Source organism: Trachurus japonicus, chromosome 21 (genome assembly GCF_045865225.1).
Source record: "Trachurus japonicus isolate A0001 chromosome 21, Traja_1.0".
Lineage (NCBI taxonomy): Eukaryota > Metazoa > Chordata > Actinopteri > Carangiformes > Carangidae > Trachurus > Trachurus japonicus.
The window spans coordinates 30,555,639-30,575,816 of record NC_140927.1 but is presented as its reverse complement, the minus strand read 5'-3'; the positions used below and the strand labels follow the sequence as shown (position 1 = coordinate 30,575,816).

Below are 20,178 nucleotides of genomic sequence, written 5' to 3'. Positions count from 1 at the left end.
GCAGCAGAAAGTGGATATGAAGCCAACACATACTGTAACACACTGTATTGATTTCAAAAGTGAAAGTAAGAGAAAATGTGGAGAAATAAGGAAAACAAATGATCAAAACTGACATAGAAAACCAAAAAGCACAATTGCAGGAAAACCATGGATACAATATCCTGTGTTGCATCTCATACGTGCAGTATAACATTTACATACGTACACATTTCTTGCCTCAGTTTGTTGCATTTTCAATACCCAACAACACACTCTGTAACACACATACACAATTGGTCAGGATGTGTGTTTGAGCTCAGTCTGGTTTTTTAAAGTCAGGATAATAACATATAAACACTCAGAGGGTGTGAGAGGAGGAAGAGGAGGAGGAGGAGACTGAGAGGAAGGACGTCTGTTGATGTCACTATCATCATCATTATTTGATTATAATGTTCTTCATGGTAGAGGTTTTCATATATATAAGCCCTTCGCACATCCCAATCATACACTGCAAAAACTCCAAATCTTTCCAAGAATATTTGTCTCATTTCTAGTCAAAACTAATCTCTTTCCACTTAAAATAAGACTCATCACCTAAAAATGAACTTGTTTTTAGATCATTTTCACTTGTTTGAAACTAATTTTTACTTGAAATAAGTAGAAAAATCTGCCAGTGAAAGCAAGTTTTTTGTGCTTGTAATAAGAAAGAAAAACTTTTTCTACTTGTTTCAAATGAAAATAGACTTGAAATAAGTCAAAAGTGTCTAAAAACAAGCTACTTTTTTGTGTATAACTATGTATGTATATGTATAAATATACATATTTGAGGTATAATGAGATTTGTTTTGACTAGAAATGACATTTTGACTAGAAATAAGACAAATATTCTTGGTAAGATTTTGAGTTTTTGCAGTGTAATGATTGTTCATACTATTCTAAATGATATGTTCATGCAGAAATTGAATGTGTCCTTAACACGTATTAATTTTAACTTTGAGTTGATTATTGAATCTGCTGGTTGAGACTTCTCTGTTGATCAGGTCACAGATGAAGCTATTAGTTTATGAATTGATGAGTCTGTCGGCACTGGTTTGTTGTTGTTGTTTCTACAATAAAACACTGGACATGTTTCAGACTGAAGGAAACGTTCATAATGAACACTTATTGATCGTCACTAATCAGCAGCTTCAGCCTCTTGTTCTTCACTCCACAGCAACGTTCGGCCGTCGACACTCGAACGCACCGCGGCCTCTGCTGCTGCTGCTGCTGCTGCTCACTGATATTAAAGTAATGGCTCATCTTTATATCATCAGGACTTCACTGCTCTTAACTCATTGAGTGCCAACCACGTAATTTCTCGTTTTTCGTTCCCATGCGTTGAGTGCCAAAAACGAAATTTTTCGTTTTTTGCTTTTTTTTTAAATTATGAAAATAGACACTTTAATACACATTATATGTAAATTTGGGGACTCTACGACGAGGAGAACTGAAATAGATGACGATCAAAGTCACATGACAGCTCATGATCTGGAAGTTTTTATCATAACTCAGCTTCTGCAAACGGAGTTCTGCATGTGGATGCAGCAGCTGCTCCGCTGCTGCTCCGCTCTCACCCGCGAGGCTGCAGCAGCTGGGAGCTGAACCAGGAAGCTCTCAGCCCACTGTCCCGCCCGGTCTTCATCTGGAGCAACACCGTGTCCTCCCCAAAGTCCTCCCGCGGTAAAATCTGATGGTCTCTGGGTCAAAGCAGACCGGCACCACCGACCCGTACCACAGAAGGACCGTGACCACCGGCGGGACCGGTGTTCGCGAGCCGCTGTGGCCGACAGACCCTCACGTTCCGCGGCGAGAGGCTGTGACACGGCACGGTGCGTCTGTGTTATTGTTGTTTAGTGGCGCCCCCCCGCCCCCGATGGTGGTTTTGTGAATAGAACAACAATTGTTGTGTATATTTATCTTATACGAGCCCTTTGATCCAGAAATGCGAGTGTCAGAAGAGCGACAGGCACAAACAGAGCACCTTTCATAAAAGACGCTCTATCTCCTTTTCTAGAAAAAAAGGAGGGATTTTGGTGAAACCCAGCCATGTTTAGCTTGACTTTTCTCAGGAACGGAGGCACGTAGAAACAAACGGTTTGTGGCCATTTGAAGGATAAAATTAAACCTTTCAAATGAGCTACAGTATGTGTTGGTGGCAATAATATAGAATACACTATGGCTCTAAAATAAAAAGTCAAATATGGTCTAATTTGCCGGTACACTTGACTAAAACTTTGGAAAGGAGCGCGGCACTCAATGAGTTAAACACATCTCATATAATCCTGAATAACTCTGGGATGTCTGAAGTCCCCGATGGAGAGTTTCAGCTCTGACTGATCCTCCAGTTATTGGACAGATTAACACCGGTCCATTAAAAACCTGTCCAACCTCCCACAGCTTCACTGCTCCCGTCATAAAGTCTCAACCATTAAGAAGCAGCTGGAATCACTTGTGCTTTTTTCTTTTTTCCTAAAATAAATAAGTAAAATGATGATGATAATAAAAATAATAGTAATTTAATAATTAAAAAGCATCAGTGGAATTTAAGGGGAGACACTACAGGTGAATAGGGAAAAAAATTTACTAACAGATATCACCATGAAACTTCTCAAGTTTATCACTCACATTAAGACAAGCATTTTTTGTATTACAAGTTTTGTCAAATTTTATGTTTAAATATGTAAATGAGGCAATATCTAATTAAATATGCACTAATTTGCATACATTTCCAGAACAGAAATCTGAACAATAGATAAAGCCACTTTCACAATTCTTGTTTTATTTTGTTGACATATTAGAATCAGAAGTTTTTACAGAGGAGGATTTTGGATATCTCTTTTTATCACTTTGTAAATGAGAAAATACTGTCACCAGCCCTAAAAAATCAAATTTCTCCATGTTTTTAGGAATAAAATGTTGTATAAATCAGGCTTTGAATGATATATCAACAATTCCCTCTGTAAAAACCTTCAGAATATAGAAAGGGATCAAAGTGGAAGGTTTGGTGTCTAAAGCTCAGAGTCTGAGGAAAAACTCATTTTTGAGAAAACGGCCTTTAAAGACTTGGATTGTAAAATTCCATAGATTGTTAATGTAAATAGTACTTTTACGATTTGTTGCAGATACGGAGGAGATGACCATTTTTAGAGCCTATATCATTGTTCAGGAGAGAGAGAGCTTTACAATGACACCTGACATGACATGACATGACGTGGGTCAGACTAACTTGTGGTGAATTGAGGAGAAATCTACTGACGAAAGAGACAAAATGAAGTAAAATAAAAAACCTTAATGTGGATTTTCTACCATTTCTTTTGACTTTTCTGAGAGAGAATACATGTAAAGGAAGAAAAATAGCCCCACAATCTCAAAATAAAATTGATCAGTGCATGAAAGAACTGTGTTTAGTGTTGCCCTAAAAATGTCTTTAATTCTGCAGAAACCCTGTGACAGTCACAATCAGTCTGGTGTGAGGATGAAGACGTGTCCGACCTGCTGCGTTTGGTCGTGTTTTAGCTGAATAACAAGGGAGGGAGGGAGGGAGGGAGGGTATTGATAAGGAGGAGGAGGAGGGGTGTTTAATTAAGAGCAGATGAGTTGTTGGAGGAATATGAAGGATGATGAAGGAGGACGAGAACGAGGACACAGAGTTTCCTCCAGAGGAAACCGTCGTCTCAGCTGCTTGAAGCTTCACTTCTTTCCTATGGTGTCGCCTGTTGTTGTTCCTGAAATAAATTGACAAGGATGAATCTCCTTGTTGTTTACAACTACTTCCGGGTAGAAAACCAGCATGAGAACAATAGTGACGGACGAGAGTTTTCCTGTAGCCTATATATCTAATTTTTCATGTCACTATATCACCGTTTAGACTAATCTGATGTGTGTAAAGTCTATAAAACCAATGATTGGACAAACATATTTACGTGTGCACATTTTTGTAATTAGTCGTGGTTATCATAGATTAGCCGGGCTAACGGTTAGCTACCTGTTTAACTTTAATAACTCAGTGACTCAATAAACGGTCCATGAAAAAATATTTTCTCCAGCTGATATCTGAGTTCCAACATGACTGAGCTAACTGGAGTAGTTTCATGTCGTGTCCCACAACGGGAGGGTTTTAACAGCTGACGTCCTGATGTTAGCTTAGCTACCGCCATTAGCTTAGCTACCGCCGTTAGTTTAGCTACCACCGTTAGCTTAGCTACCGTTAGCTGTCCCTGTCAGCTGCAGCCACTGATGCTTTCTAGACACTGTGATTCCCCTAAACTGAATAAATACCACACATAGCAACACAAAACACACACACAGAAATATTAATGTTTCTTCAATCATTTCAGATTTGTCTAAACGGTGATAGGGCGTGAAAAATATGATATATAAACTCTTGTTCGTTACTATTGATCTCATTCAAATTACGTGCTGGTTTTCTACCCGGAAGTAGAATGTAAACAACAAGGAGATTCGGTCTATTGGGTCTAGTATTGGTTTGATCAGGTGATGACGTTTGTTTTTATTTTATTTCATTGTATTTGTATCATCAGCACTAAAGTAAATGTTCAGTCTCTTCCTGCTGGTCGAGGCTGTGTGTGTGTGTCTGTGTGTGTCTGTGTGTGTCTGCCTGCATTGTTCCTTTCAGCTCCATTAACCCTCCTCTTCATTAGGAACCAATTAAAGTGGTAGACGCCTCGTCGTAGCCAGGCAACAGTGAGAGGACCTGAAAATTATGGGATGGATGGATGCAAACAAACAAACAGGGGCACTGTACTAAAGCAGAGCACACACACACACACACACAGAAACCTGTTGCCAGTGATTTCCATATGAGACTCGTCTTCCCTGCAGATGAGTCATCGTGTTTTCTCAGCCTCATGCTGCTGCTGCTGCACCGTGTGTGTGTGTGTGTGTGTGTGTGTGTGTGTGTGTGTGTGTGTGTGTGTGTGTGTGTGGTAGTGTGTGTTGTCTCTGGTGCTGCAGTGTGTCAACCACAGGTGTGACATCACGATGATGTCAGAGAGACGTCTGTATGTCTTTAGTTGAAGTTGAACTGGCTGTGGCTCTTTGTTTCTGCACCTGAAGCCTGATGCTCAAACATCTACCTTTATTTTGAAGGAGCTTTAACGCAAACATCTACCTTTATTTTGAAGGAGCTTTAACACAAACATCTACCTTTATTTTGAAGGAGCTTTAACACAAACATCTAGCCTACCTTTATTTTGAAGGAGCTTTAACACAGACATCTACCTTTATTTTGAAGGAGCTTTAACACAGATATCTACCTTTATTTTGAAGGAGCTTTGACACAAACATCTACCTTTATTTTGAAGGAGCTTTAACACAGACATCTACCTTTATTTTGAAGGAGCTTTAACACAGACATCTACCTTTATTTTGAAGTAGCTTTAACACAAACATCTACCTTTATTTTGAAGGAGCTTTAACACAAACATCTACCTTTATTTTGAAGGAGCTTTAACACAAACATCTACCTTTATTTTGAAGGAGCTTTAACACAAACATCTACCTTTATAATCTCAGTCTCAGTCTCATAATTTCAGTTCTTCAGGATGTAAAACAATATTCATCCAAGTGACACAATTTTTTTTTTTTTTTTAAGTTGAATTTGAAAACATTCAAACTGAACTTTATTGGATGAATCTGTGTAAACATGATCAATAAACTGACAGTTACATTTACTGTTGTAGATGGATGGTTTATATGTTAATAATAATATTCCTCCATGTTACTGCTCTACGAGATCTCATCTGGTCTCAGCTGCTGAACGATCAGAGCTCATCACATGTGCAGTGTATAATATAGATGTCCTGTAGCTGTTTATGCTAATCTCTCTCTCCCTCTCCCCCTCTCCCCCCTTCTCTCTCCCCCTCAGATCTGAAGAGGGAGGCCAGTATCTGCCACATGCTCAAACACCCCCACATCGTGGAGCTGCTGGAGACCTACAGCTCAGACGGGATGCTCTACATGGTGTTTGAGTTGTAAGTCGTCTCAACACACACACATATATACACATAACAGTAGAGCAGTGGTTCCTAACCTTTTTCTTAAGGGACCCATATTTTTACCATTGAAAACTTTGGTGACCCCCCCCCCCCAATGTAAAATGAAATAAAATAAAATAAGGAACACCATAACTTCTTTTACATGAAATACTTTATTATATTCCAGTAATCTAATAACAGCATGGAACAAACAATCAGGAGAACTTGTGTATGATTACAACATATTTCTTCAGAACTTGTACTTTTAAAAACATAATTGTGTTTTTAAAAGTACAAGTACTGAAGAATATGTTGTAATTTTACACAGGTTTTTTCTCATTGTTCCATGCTGTTTTTCAAATTCATTGTGACTGATATTGCCCTGCTGTATATTATGTATTTAATGTTTTAAAACTGTTGATATTCAATCATCTATTGATATAGGCTTATAACTTATTTGTTTATCTATTTAAATACACAAATAAATGTTTAATGTGGCCCTTGAATTTAGTTGATTTTGTCACATATATGAATTAAATGCTTAGCCTTCTCATTTATTTAACATTTTAATTACATTAAAATTATTAAACCCCTTAAAATCAAGTGGGGTTCGCGCCCCCCCCCCCCCCCCCCCCTGGATCTTTGGCGCCCCCTTTAGGGGGTCCCGCCCCCCAGGTTGGGAACCACTGCTCTAGAGGATGACATTTTTCGGGAATCCCCACGGGTCACGTGACTCCCGTGGGATGGGAGTCAATTTCACCTCTAATCACGTGATTGGGAAAGAGCGTGAGTAAAAATGAACGGGAGCAGAAGGGAGCGGGATCTATGACGGCAAAATGAACGGGATTAGACGGGACTGTCTGAAAACCATGATGCATTACATTTCATTTCTAAACAAACCGACAGGGCCGTTGTATAGGGGAGAAAGGTGATGATAACTCTAGGGGCCCAGCGCCCAGTGGGGCCCATAAAAAACACCCAGCAGTCTGATCTTTGTATGACTGATTTATTCTGCGTAAGACCCTGACTAATACTCATAGAACACTGTAAAAACTCAACATCTTTCCAAGAATATTTGTCTTATTTCTTGTCCAAATGTCTCATTTCTAGTCAAAACTAATCTTTTTCCACTTAGAATAAGACTCATCACCTAAAAATTTACTTGTTTTTAGATCATTTTCACTTAAATTCACAATAAATAGAAAAATCTGCCAGTGAAAGTAAGTTTTTTTGTGCTTGTAATAAGGAAGAAAAACTTGCTCCACTATCAGATTTTTTCTACTTATTCCAAGTGAAAATCTGCTTGAAAGAAGTAAAAAAGTGTCTAAAAACAAGCTACTTTTAATATGATGTGTCTTATTTTAAGTGTAATGATATTTGTTTTGACTAGAAATGACATTTTGACTAGAAATAAGACAAATATTCTTGCTAAGATACTTGAGTTTTTGCAGTGTAATGCTGCATTAGCATCAAAACAAAGAAGGCTAAATAAGAAAAAAAAAGGAAAAGTTAGGGGGAGGGGCCCACTTTGGTATTCTTTAAGGGGGCCCAGAATTCCTAGCAACGGCCCTGCAAACCGATATCTGATTCTGAACATTTCTCCCAGGGCCTTGCGCTTAAAATCACAGACACCATGTTGTAGTTTTCATTCAACCTCACAACACTGCATCCGAAATTAGTACTACGTCCTGTAATGACCGGGAAAACTGCAACGTGCATGATGTGTGTGATCTCTCTTTAACCAAATATGACAAATAGGACAAGTGCGAGTTGGCGAAAAAAAAGTAAAACAAAAACACCCATCGATCAAACTGAAGACACTTTTCAAAAAACAGATGGAAGTGGGATTGTGATAAAGGTTTGGTGGTTTGGGATTGGGACAGGATGGGATGGGATTATTTTCTGTGGGAGTGGGAAGTCATCCTCTAATACACACACACACACACACACACACACAGTGAGGAGGTACCTGTGGGAAACTGAGGTGTGGATGCATCTAAAGAGGAAGAGAGTGAGGAATGAATGAAAGAAAAGAAAGAAAAAATACAATTAGAGCCAAGACATAACAAAACACCGCACATTGTTCGAAAAAGGAGGAAGAAGTAAAAAACTTTTTTAATTTCCCACCCCTTTTTAACTATTCTTCGGTTTGTAACTGCACAGATATCCTTATAACTACATAACATATACACTTCATAAATATCTATATAAATATATAATTACAAAAATAAAAATATACTACATATATCCTTATAAATATATATATACAGCTCTGGAAAAAAATAAGAGACCACTTTCACAAATGTTTCTTAAAAGCATCTCTACATGTATGACAGTCATTCTTCTCTTTTCTTTTTTAAACACCAACACAAACACAACTCATTCTACTTAATGAGACACTGATGAGGTCATCGATCACCTGAACCACATCTGGTTTTATAGGAAGATTATAAATAAAAACCACTGCTGGGATTAAACATTGACATTATCCCACAAAAACTGATTTATAAACTCTTCCTGAGTTAAAATATTCTTGCTCTGTTGTTTAGGAATAAATATGAACATGTTTTCTTTGCATTATCATTATTCAAGGTCTGAAAAGACTTGATATTTTTTGTTATTTAGACTAGTTTAGTCATTTTCAGCCAATAAAAGCTCTAAATGACGATACTTTTTTTTTCAATTTTGGGAGAAATGTTGTCGGTAGTTGATAGAATAAAACAAAACAAAAAAAATGAATTTTACTCAAACACATACCTATAAATAGTAAAACCAGAGAAACTGATCATTTTGGGAGTAGTCTCTTAATTTTTTTTCCAGAGCTGTATATACCATATATACCATATAGGTAAGTTAGTTACAATATAACAATCAACACTCAAGAGGAGGAACGAGGCTGCAGCTCTGCACTGCAAAAACTCCAAATCTTTCCAAGAATATTTGTCTCATTTCTAGTCAAACCTAATCTCTTTCCACTTAAAATAAGACTCATCACTTAAAAATTAACTTGTTTTTAGATAATTTTCACTTGTTTCAAACACATTTTTAGTTGAAATAAGTAGAAAAATCTGCCAGTGGAAGCAGTTTTTTGTGCTTGTAATAAGAAAGAAAAACTTGTTCCTGTCAGATTTTTCTACTTATTTCAAGTGAAAATCAGCTTGAAAGAAGTAAAAAGTGTCTAAAAACAAGCTACTTTTTATGTGATGAGTCTTATTTTAAGTATAATGAGATTTGTTTTGACTAGAAATGACATTTTGACTAGAAATAAGACAAATATTCTTGGTAAGATTTTGAGTTTTTGCAGTGTGGCAGGACGGAGAGGAAACAAACCCTGAGGTGGTTTTATATAATCTGAGCTGATATGAAAAAGCTTATTAGCTGAGGAGAAGAGGGAGGAGGGAGGGGAGGGGGTAGATGGGGGGAGAAAAAAGGGGGGAGAGAGTGAGTGCTCCTCTGTACATATGGAGGCAAAGAGATGAGATTAAGATTTCACACTTGCTGCTACCTCCAGCTCCTCCTCCTCCTCCTCCTCTGTATCTTCATCGCTCCTCTTCTTCCAGAACTAATTCCTTTATCGTTTAATTCTGTTATCGCTGAACCGGAGAAGAAGAAGGAGAAGAAGGAGAAGCAGCAGAAGCGCTCGCTCTGCTCTGCTTTGCTCCGCTCTGCGTCGTCCTATCACACGGCTCGGTGGAAAACTCTCAAGGAAAAAAAAAAAGACACGTGAGCTCCGTTGAAAGGGATTTCCACAGGGGCTTTCTGAAAATATTTTTATTTTTTAGATTTATTTTTTTTTGGGGGAGCTGGTTTGTTTTGGGACTGGCAGGTGGATCTGAGACGGAGCAGCAGCAGCGGCGGCGTTCCTCTGAGAGACGACGGTAACGAGTGGATAAACAAACACAGACGGCTTCATGTCGTTGTCCCAGTGCAGAGACAAGAAACCAGACCGGTTCACTGGTGCAGCAGGAGGAGGAGGAGGAGGAGGAGGAGGAGGAGGAGGAGGAGGAGGAGGAGGAGGAGGAGGAGGAGGAGGAGGAGGAGGAGGAGGAGGAGGAGGAGGAGGAGGAGGAGGAGGAGGAGGAGGAGGAGGAGGAGAAGGAGGAGAACCACCAATCAGCTGGAGATTTAAAACACAAGGCATCATGGGAAACCTCCAGAGCTCAGACTCACTGCACTCATTTAAAGGGCCCATATTATGCAAAATCCACTTTCTTGAATGAATGAATGAATGAATGAATGTTTTATTTCGATCACAGCGTCAAAATTTCAACAAAACAAATTCAAGGTAGTAACAAGCACTATATACAGTAGCTGGTCAAAAAGGGTTGTGGCTGAAACAAAGCTGATAGCTGCCGCACCCTCGTTTCATTTCATTATAAAAACCATAAGCAGTCTGATCGAAATGGCGCATATGCATACACACATACACACATACATACGTATACCTACACACAGTACGTCCCCCACCGGCCATCATATATCCACAAACCTTCACATCTCAAAAACAAAACAGGTCGAAATTTCCACGGTTACATTACACAACCCATATCAATCCTCAACTACAAACATACGCTAAAAAACAGTCAAACAAACAAGAAAACTTCATGTTTGTTGCAAAATTAAGTTAATTATTTCCCTTTGTTGCTCTTAACATTTTCAATTTTGTATTTTTCAAAAATATTATTTTTAAATGGGCAACATTTTTACTATCTTTAATATCTTCTGGTAAAGCTATTCCAAAGTTTCACTCCACAGACAGATATGCACATACCTTTCTATGACGCCTGGAGGTGAAACAAGTCCGTTCACTCCCTTAATTGATTGCTACACTTTTTTGAGATCGTGTCTCCAAACTACTTCCTTATCCTCCCCCTGGACCAGTCTGGAAAAACGTGAGCTCCGCCCGGTAGCTTCTCATCAGTCCGTACAACAGTGCACAGTTTGTGCTGCTCCTCAGTTTCACTTGTTTTTTTATTTGACAGTTTCACACAGAACTTTCTGATGGCTGTAGGAGTCCATGTAGGCTATCTCCTTCTGCCACAGTAAAAAAGGGACATTTACATTTTTTCAGACAAGATGAGAGTCTCAGAAACTTTTTTTTTTCCCGGAAATCAATGCCCGACCCCTGTCCCAATGTCAACACTGGCATCTCCCCCCCATGACGGCTGTGGAGTGGACGTGGTTTACACATCTTATTTGCATTTCAAGGTGCAGACACAGAAACGGCTCATTCTCAGCAGAGCTCTGGAGAGACACTTTTAGATTACTGAGATGTAGAGCTGCAGATTGATTTGGGGACAATACACTAGGAATACATATGGTTAGGACAACTTTGGACAACTTACACCCATGTGAAATGGTTGAAAAACAGCGTAATTTGGGACCTTTAAATACACTGTATCAGCTCAAATCCTACAAGTCCTGACACCAGGGATGGGCACCGACCGAACTCTGTACTTTTATTGGTACAGACCGAATTCCCACCTAAGTACCGATTCACGTGAAGTCAAACGGTTCCACTTTTCGGTACCTGAACGCATCTTGAGTGTGGATACAGTCTAATACACTGCAAAAACTCAAAATCTTTCCAAGAATATTTGTCTTATTTCTTGTCAAAATGTCTCATTTCTAGTCAAAACTAATCTCTTTCCACTTGAAATAAGACTCATCACCTAAAAATTAACTTGTTTAGATAATTTTTGTTTCAAACACATTTTCACTTGAAATAAGTAGAAAAATCTGCCAGTGAAAGGAAGTTTTTTGTGCTTGTAATAAGGAAGAAAAACTTGCTCCACTATCAGATTTTTCTACTTAATTCAAATGAAAATAGACTTGAAATAAGTAAAAAAAAAAACATGTCTAAAAACAAGCAAATTTTTATTGCAAGTAGAATGAGATTAGTTTTGACTAGAAATGACATTTTGACTAGAAATAAGATAAATATTCTTGGTAAGATTTTGAGTTTTTGCAGTGTGTTTGTTCAAACACTTCATTATTAGTATTTTATTATGCAATCTTTCTGATTAGATGAGATCAAATGTGATCAAATCCCAACTAAACCCCAGAACAGCACAGACCAATAATATTCAGGTCTAAATGAAGAAGTTTGACCTCTTTCTCCTCCTGACATGTTGAGTTTTTTCTCTACGATGCAAACCAGATATTATTTTTTAGAGAGTTTTCCTGCAGACCGTCCGGGTCCAACCAGGACTCTGCAGGTTGTTGCCGTGGCAGCAGGACGGAGCTGTGATGATGCAGCGACTCAGTCTGTCCTCACAGACGGTTTCTCTGTCGTCGACCTCGACTCCGGCTCAAAATAACTTTATTTATCTGTGTGAGAAAAACAAAACACGGGCAGAGAAAGAGCGAGTTCATCTCAGCTGGAGACAAACAGAGAGAAGTTCTGCACCAAAACTAGTTTGTTTGCATCAGTTTTGGAGTCACATCACATTTTCTCTCGTCAAATCATTTAAACTCTTTAGTGTCTAAACCAGTGATCCTCACTATTTTTTTTCACAAGCAGAGCAAAATCATGGGGAGAGCCACTTTTGCGACAACATACTAAGTCACTTTTGCAAATGTGCATTTCTACATATACTAAATCCCACCAAAAAAGAAACAACAAGAGACCATTAAGACCATTAAGACCATATTTACCTTAATACTGGGATGAGGGGAAGCTGGCCATGCATGTCCTTGACTTTCTTAATGTAGTTTGTTGTCAATCACAGTGAGGGTTTGTTGCATATTAAACACAGAGGGTTCATGCCGAACAAATAAAAATTTGTCTGCCCACTTGTCTTGAAATTTTCTGTGCTCATCTTGTGCTTCCTATTTTTTTCGTTTCTTACTGGGTAGCCTACACCGTTTGCCTTCATCCCCTCTCTGGTGTCTTCCTGCTGATTTTTGTTTGCTGCTTCCTCAGACTCATTTTCCTCACCCACTCCACTATTCGTTACAACACTGTGTGTCTGTCCGTCTGGTGTTTGAGCTGGTTTCTCTCCTTTTTCTTGTTAAAAACGGTCCATCACGCTGGCTAGCGGAGCTAACGTAGCTATACGGAGCCTAGCTGCCTGCAAACGTGCGCTGCGGTCAAGTGTTGTAAACAATGCCACATGGCTTGCGGGCTGCGTTGCCAGGTTTCACAATGCCCCCTTTAGGGATCACCAAAAATACTTCCTTTCACCTTCATTATTTGGGTGAAGGGAGAAGTAGATTCGGATGTTTGCGTTTTTGTAGTGCAGTGTTGTATGTTTATGTAGCACATTTGAAAAAATGTATTGGCTGTGTTACCACATAGGAAGCTACCGAGCGAGCCACCAATTATAGCTTGACAAGCCGCGCAATGAGTAACACTGGTCTAAACCATAGACTGTAAAAAGAATGGACGTAGCATCCGTGACGTCACCCATTGGTTTTGGGGAGTCGTTTTTGTGACTCAAATATGGCGGCCTGAACAGCGCCATGTTGGATTGGCCGGCCGAGAACCCGCCCACTGGCCTCGAAGCAGCTGTCCACGGAGCTGCTCGGACCTGTCACTCAACGTTTCCGCGCCCTAATTGGCCAGAGTTTTAACCTAATAACAGTAAAACGGTAGAGTTAAAAAAAAATTCACCCCCCTCAGAGTGTGTGCGGGGGTAGAAACTATCGGTTGAGACGAAAAAACGTTCTGACACCAGGCTTTTAACATGTTTACTGAGGATGTAAAGTCGGCGATTTTAACATGAGGGTTTATGGGGAATGCTCCCTTCTGACACCAGCCCCCAGAGGAAGCCGAGGGGATTGCAGTTTTTTGAACGCGGAAGTGAGCTTCACTTCTCAGACCGACAACTGCCCCCTTGGTCTAAACTGTTTTCTTTCTCTCTCTGTCTCTCTCAGTATGGACGGAGCAGACCTGTGTTTTGAGATCGTGAAGAGAGCGGACGCCGGCTTCGTCTACAGTGAAGCTGTGGCCAGGTGAGTGTTGTTCACCTGAGTGTTTTTTTTGTTTGTTTTCTCCTCCTCTTGTTCTTTATTTTCTGATTTATTCATTTTTATTTTGTTTTCCCTCCTCAGTCACTACATGAGACAGATCCTGGAGGCGCTGCGGTACTGCCACGACAACAACGTCATCCACCGCGACGTCAAGGTTCGTCTCTCACCTGACGCTGCACCACACACTGCACACATACTAGGGTTGCAAAATATCGGGAATTTTCAAAGTTGGAAACTATTTAATTAAAGGGAATATATGGGAATTAACAGGAATATATGGGAATAAACAGGAAAAAATACGAAATTTACAATTTTGAAGGTTGGCCCTTAATAAGTAATTAGTAGTATTTTACTCAACATTCATGTTTTTGTTGTTCAGTAAAAGAATTGATTGTTCATACAAGAATTAAAGTTCTATTCATTCATTCATTTTCATTTTCTATACCGCTTATCCTGCACTAGGGTCATGGGTGGAATTAAAGTTCTACTCACAAATAAGTCTGTTGAAATGTCATGTTTTTTAATTGTATTATTTTGCATGGATGTCTGCTTATGACAAAACAAAATTTACATTTATGTTTGGATATGATACAGTTTGTTTAAATTACCCCCAATTTCCAGTTTATTCTCATAAATTGCCAATAATTCCCATAAATTCCCATGGAAAGTTTTCAATTTGGAATATTTCAAAAATTTCCCATCTTAACTTCCAATGGAAAGTTTCTGGAAATTTACCAGAAATTTACTGGAAATTGTCCGCCCCTTTGCAACCCTAGTACATACACATATATATATATATATATAATATACAAACACACAGTACAGCTGCTACGACCCCTTTAATAGATTTCACAGAATTCAGAGCAGAATAATTTTAGCCGAACACCTGAGTTGACGCAGCGTGTTGTTGACCGATGGAAATAGACTTCAGACGTAGAAGGAGGAAGTGAAAGGACGGTTGTTCAGTTCAGTTCAGGTTCAGGCTGAAGAGAAATTAAAAACCTGAAAGTGTTCTGAGCTGAAGAGACGAGTCGATCAGTGAGTCGATCAACAGCCAAGCAGTCGACGACTGTTTTCTTAATTTATCATAAAAATGGGATTTAAACTGAAGATTTGTGATTTGTTTTCTCTGTTTGATCTGATTTTACATCATTAGATTATTGATTTATATCTTTGTTGATCAGACTTAATAAGATATTTGAAGATGCTCAGACTTTTTTTCATTTTACTATTAAATTAAATCATGAATTGATTCATTGAGAAAACATTTGGCAGATTAAATGAACTGATAATAGAGAACATAAGAACAATTTGTTTTTACAGATGAATATTAATCTACAGCTGCATCAGACAGTTGACGGAGAAATAACTGATAGTGTGAGATATCATATCTATAATCTATAATATCTATAATAGTGAGATGTCAATTTTTAGTTTTAACAGTCGTTCATCTGACTTTTTATCGACTCATTCATCGATTCATTGAGGAAACAACTGATATTGACAATATTCATTTAGTTTGAACCCTGAATGAGTCCTGGAGTTTATTCAATTAAATCTTATTTATAATTATAACGGAGAATCTTTAAACCTCATCGTCAGGGAACGATGAAACATTAAAGGGACAGAGGTAAATTCATGCAAAACCGCTGATGCGCGTTGCCTTCAGGGACAGTTTTTCATCAAGCAGTCTCTGTATTTCCCTCTAAAACAACTCTGTCTGGTAACGTTGTGTTATTATCTCATAGCGTGGTGAATGTGCAGGTCACAACTTGTCCACCAGAGCGTTGTGGAGTTGTTGGATTGTGTATTTGATGAGTTTGATGAAGGGAAACCAAGAAATCCCATAATGAGCCTCCGTAGCGTAGCTCTGAGTAGCTCACGGCTCTGCGGTCTCTCACCGTTCTAAAAATAGCTTGCACCGACAATTAAAGGTAACGAACCTACTGCTATGACTATAGGGATTATGGCAATGGGCCAATTTGCCAAAATGTTGAGCTATCCCTTTAACATCTTCTTTATTTTGGACTTTGGTTTCTTGGTTGTTAAAATCTCTGCTGCTGCAGTGTCGTCCTCCTCCTGTAGGTGGAGCTGCTCTTTGATTTCTGATGTGTGTGTGTCAGTGTTTGAGCTTTTTTTTAACCAGCTCTCATTATGATGATGATGACAACACACACACACACACACACACACACACACACACACACACACACACACCCAGTGTGACTCTAATGGCTCAGTGTGTGTGATACTCACAGAGCGGCTGCTTTCCTTTTATCTGGGTTTTATTGCCTTTTTCCAGAGACTCATAATGTGTATTATATTACCAGTCAGAGTCAGAGCCCCCAGCCTGTGGATTACACACACACACACACACACACACACACACACACACACACACACACACACACACACACACACACACACACAGACACACACACACACACACACACACACACACACCCCTCAGGTATTAGTCATCACAGTTCTCCGGTCGACTGAATCACCGGCTCAGCTCATTGTCTTTGTGTGAGTTCATGATGATACAGCTGTAGGTGTGTACATGCATGTGTGTGTGTGTGTGTGTGTGTGTGTGTGTGTGTGTGTGTGCGTGCGCGCGTGTGTGTGTGTAGATATTGCACGTGGGCATGACCAGAAATGAGAGAAAACACTTCCTCCTGCAACATTTCACACACACACAGGAGTTGAAAACATTAGAAACATCAGAGCTTCACTTTTCTTTTTGGTTTGTTTTTTTAATCATCAGAATAAAACGTCCGATCAATCAATATTTAGATAATTAATCATTATTTTTCCTGCTTCTAACATGTTGTTGTGATCAGTTTAAAAAAAATTAATTGGCTTAATAACTTTTTAAACTTTGTTGTGCTTTTATTTTGGCGGGGCCGGGTCAGAGTTGTTGCTAATTAGCGGCTCGTTAATTGATCAGACTCGATGGAAGCAGCGTCCGTGTCCAAAGTAACATCTGTCGACACACGGAGAGACCGGGTTTCCATAGCAACACTCGTAGCAGCAGCATCTTCAGATGGGGTCGAAGGTCACCGAGGCCCGATGAACACGTTTCTAAGTGCAGATGCAGATTTGTGAGACGAGAGCGAAAAAGGTCAGAGGTCGACTTCACTGTGACATCACAACGTTCGTTAGTCTGATCTGAGAGTCTGGTTGTTAAATCAGCTCACACACACACACACACACACACACACACACACACACACACACACACACACACACACACACACGATGCTAACTTATCATCATTCGCGCTCGCTGCCGGTGGTTTTGGTGGTTAACCCCACTGAGGAAGTTGTGACATCATGGTAACATGACCGTCATCATCATGTTGTTTTATACTCAGTTTAACACAAAATAAAACACAGTTATTTAAGATTTGTAGTTTAATTTAATTTCAATTTCTCTCTGATTATTGATTGATTATCGATTGGGCCCTTGTGCTGATATCTGATCAGATCCATCCAAGCTGAATGGTGGTAAAATTGCAAAAAAAAAAAAAAAAAGTGGTAAAAAATATCTAAAAAAATAAAATAAAAAATTTGAAAAAATTCTAGACAAAAGTGGTAAAATTATTTAAAAAATTAAAAAAAAGATGGTAAAAATATCTAAAAAAAAAGAAATTTGAAAAAATTCTAGAAAAAAGTGATATAATTTCTAAATAACAATAATAAAAAAGTGGTAAAAATATCTTTAAAAAAAGCTTTTAAAAATTCTAGGAAAAAGTGGTAAAATTTCAAAAAAAAAAAGTGGTAAAAAATATTAAAAAATTTGGGGAAAAAATTCTAGAAAAAAGTGGTAAAGTTTCTAAATAATAATAATAATAATAATAATAATAATAAAAAAGTGGTAAAAATATCTTTAAAAGAAAAAAATTCTAGAAAAAAGTGGTAAAATAAAGAAAAAGTCGGGGACCCCCTAGAGCCCTGTCAAGGACCCCTGGTGGGTCCTTGGACCACACTTTGAGAACCACTGTATTGGAGAATTTACAGTGTCAGAGTGAAAGTGTGTGTGAGTGTGTGTGGAAAGTGTGTGTGTGTGTGTGTGTGTGTGTGTGTGTGTGTGTGTGTGTGTGTGTGTGTGTGTGTGCAGCGTTGACATTGGTCCGACTCCACGGTGGCGTTCGTTCACTTCCATTATCACCACTGAGCAGCGACTGTAGCTGCAGCTTATCAGATGTTACTGTCCGAGATTTACGCCCTTTACACGGGGACACACACACACACACACACACACACACACACACACACACACACACACACACACACACACACACACACACACACACAGAGCGCTGACAGCCTTCGTCGTCCTTGTTGAATATGGATCAGCCGCTGCCACTTCTTCCTCTTCCTCCTCGTCTTCTTCTTCGTCTTCTCATGCATGAAAGTCACTGAATTAATTTAAAGCTGTTGTTCATAAATCACCGTATCTCCACCACAGACACACACCTGTGACGCCAGCGCAGGTGTGTGTGTCTGTGTGTTTCTGTTTCTATGCACCAGGTTTCATATACGTGTCTCTGGTTTGATCTCACGTGTTTCTGAGAGGACGGTGTGAAGGTGAACACACACATATACTCAGAGTGTTTGTGCTTCAGCGGTTTGAAGTCGTAGCGATGCCGTGTGTTTGATCCTGACATTGTGTGTGTGTGTGTGTGTGTGTGTGTGTGTGTGTGTGTGTGTGTGTGTGTGTGTGAGTGGAGCGACCTCAGGAATCCGTAAACACAGAGAAACTTTTGATGCGAACACAAATCAACCAAGTCCATACTGTAGCTACCAGACAGGAAACTCTTCCAATCTCCACACTGCTTTCTTTACAACTGCTTCTTTAAAAAGGCTCTCAAAAAGTACCTCATCAGTCAAACCATGTACCATCAAACATAACAAGACACTTATTGTCATGTTTTTCTTTTTTTTCCCCTCCTTCTCCTTCTTTTTCTCATTATCTCATTCATTATTATTGTTTTGTATTATTCGTTGATGTACAGTATGTATTTTTCCTTACAGAAAACATTGCCGTTTTGAATTATTCTGGCCAGATTTGAAAAAACAACAAGCAAGCGAATGATTATGTACGTTCAGTGAGCGAATATTATGAAAATAAAATATATATTTCTTGCTAGAAATGTAATCAAATGGCATTTTTATGCAGAAACTACCTCAAAATATTGATTTTTCTACTAAAAAATTGTAGAAATATTTGCTATGTTTTTTGTTCTCACAGCTGCAAAACAATAGGAATAAAATAGTCAGAAAAAATGTAACGGTCATAAAATTTAAAGGTACATTGTGTAAGAATTCCTCCCATCTAGCGTTGCGGTTGTATATCTCAAGCAACTCAGTCGTATTTTTCATGCTGCATTCACCTGAAATTGGGCAGACGGCAGACGGACGACAGCCGCTGCACGGAACGGCATAAACAAGCCTCTATGTAAACAAGTGGTCCGTCAGCACGAGGCAAAACACGTGACAATATGTTGCACCCCACCCCCCGCTCGCTGACAGCTGGACATTGTACAATTGACCCTTTGCGTAAGCCCCGCCCCCTTGGTTACTGTTGCTACGGCGGGCAAGCTTTCACTCCCAGCCATGCTCCTGGCAGTATTTGGTATCGATTTCAAAGGAAATATCAGCAAATTTCTGGATAAACTGTTCTGAGATAATAGAGAGAAGAAGTCACAAAGATCATTCATAGTTTTCAGTGACGTGACTCGCGCAGGAGGATAAAACATCTGTTCAACGACACGACTGGACAATGTACAGAGCAGCAGTAAGGACCGGTAATTTTACCGTCTATCAACCCATGAAGACTTAGGTCATCTCACTGGTCATGAAACGTTTTCAAACTCTAAGTTTTTGGACGATTGTGAACCACATACAGCTTTGGCTGCTGTTTTGTTTTCTCCCACCGCTGTATCAGTCAGCGAAAGCAGTCCCTGCCTGGAGGATCCCTCGCCTAAAAGCCCAGGTAAAAGCCCTAAAAGTACAGCTGTCATTTCGGAGGTGAACATATGGTTAACCCCATATTTACACTTGCTCAAGTCGAAAAAAAAGTCTGCTCGTATCTGAACATCTCTATATTGCTGCTGCCGCCGCCACCGCCGTAGTAGCAGCAGCAACAACAACATCCTTCTCTACAAACAAATGTTTTTCGTCCT

At 39.3% G+C, this 20,178-nt stretch overlaps 1 protein-coding gene across 8 annotated transcripts in view; it reads left to right on the top strand.

The window, feature by feature from the left end:
• The window catches only part of caska (calcium/calmodulin-dependent serine protein kinase a), a 211,098-nt gene that overhangs the window by 90,851 nt on the left and 100,069 nt on the right, over positions 1-20,178 (top strand). For all 8 annotated transcript variants that reach the window (XM_085766078.1, XM_085766077.1, XM_085766086.1 and 5 more), the window contains exons 3-5: positions 5,906-6,011; positions 13,893-13,970; positions 14,070-14,142. In XM_085766078.1, the coding sequence (XP_085622204.1) occupies positions 5,906-6,011; positions 13,893-13,970; positions 14,070-14,142 (257 nt within the window). The remainder of the gene's footprint in view (positions 1-5,905; positions 6,012-13,892; positions 13,971-14,069; positions 14,143-20,178) is intronic.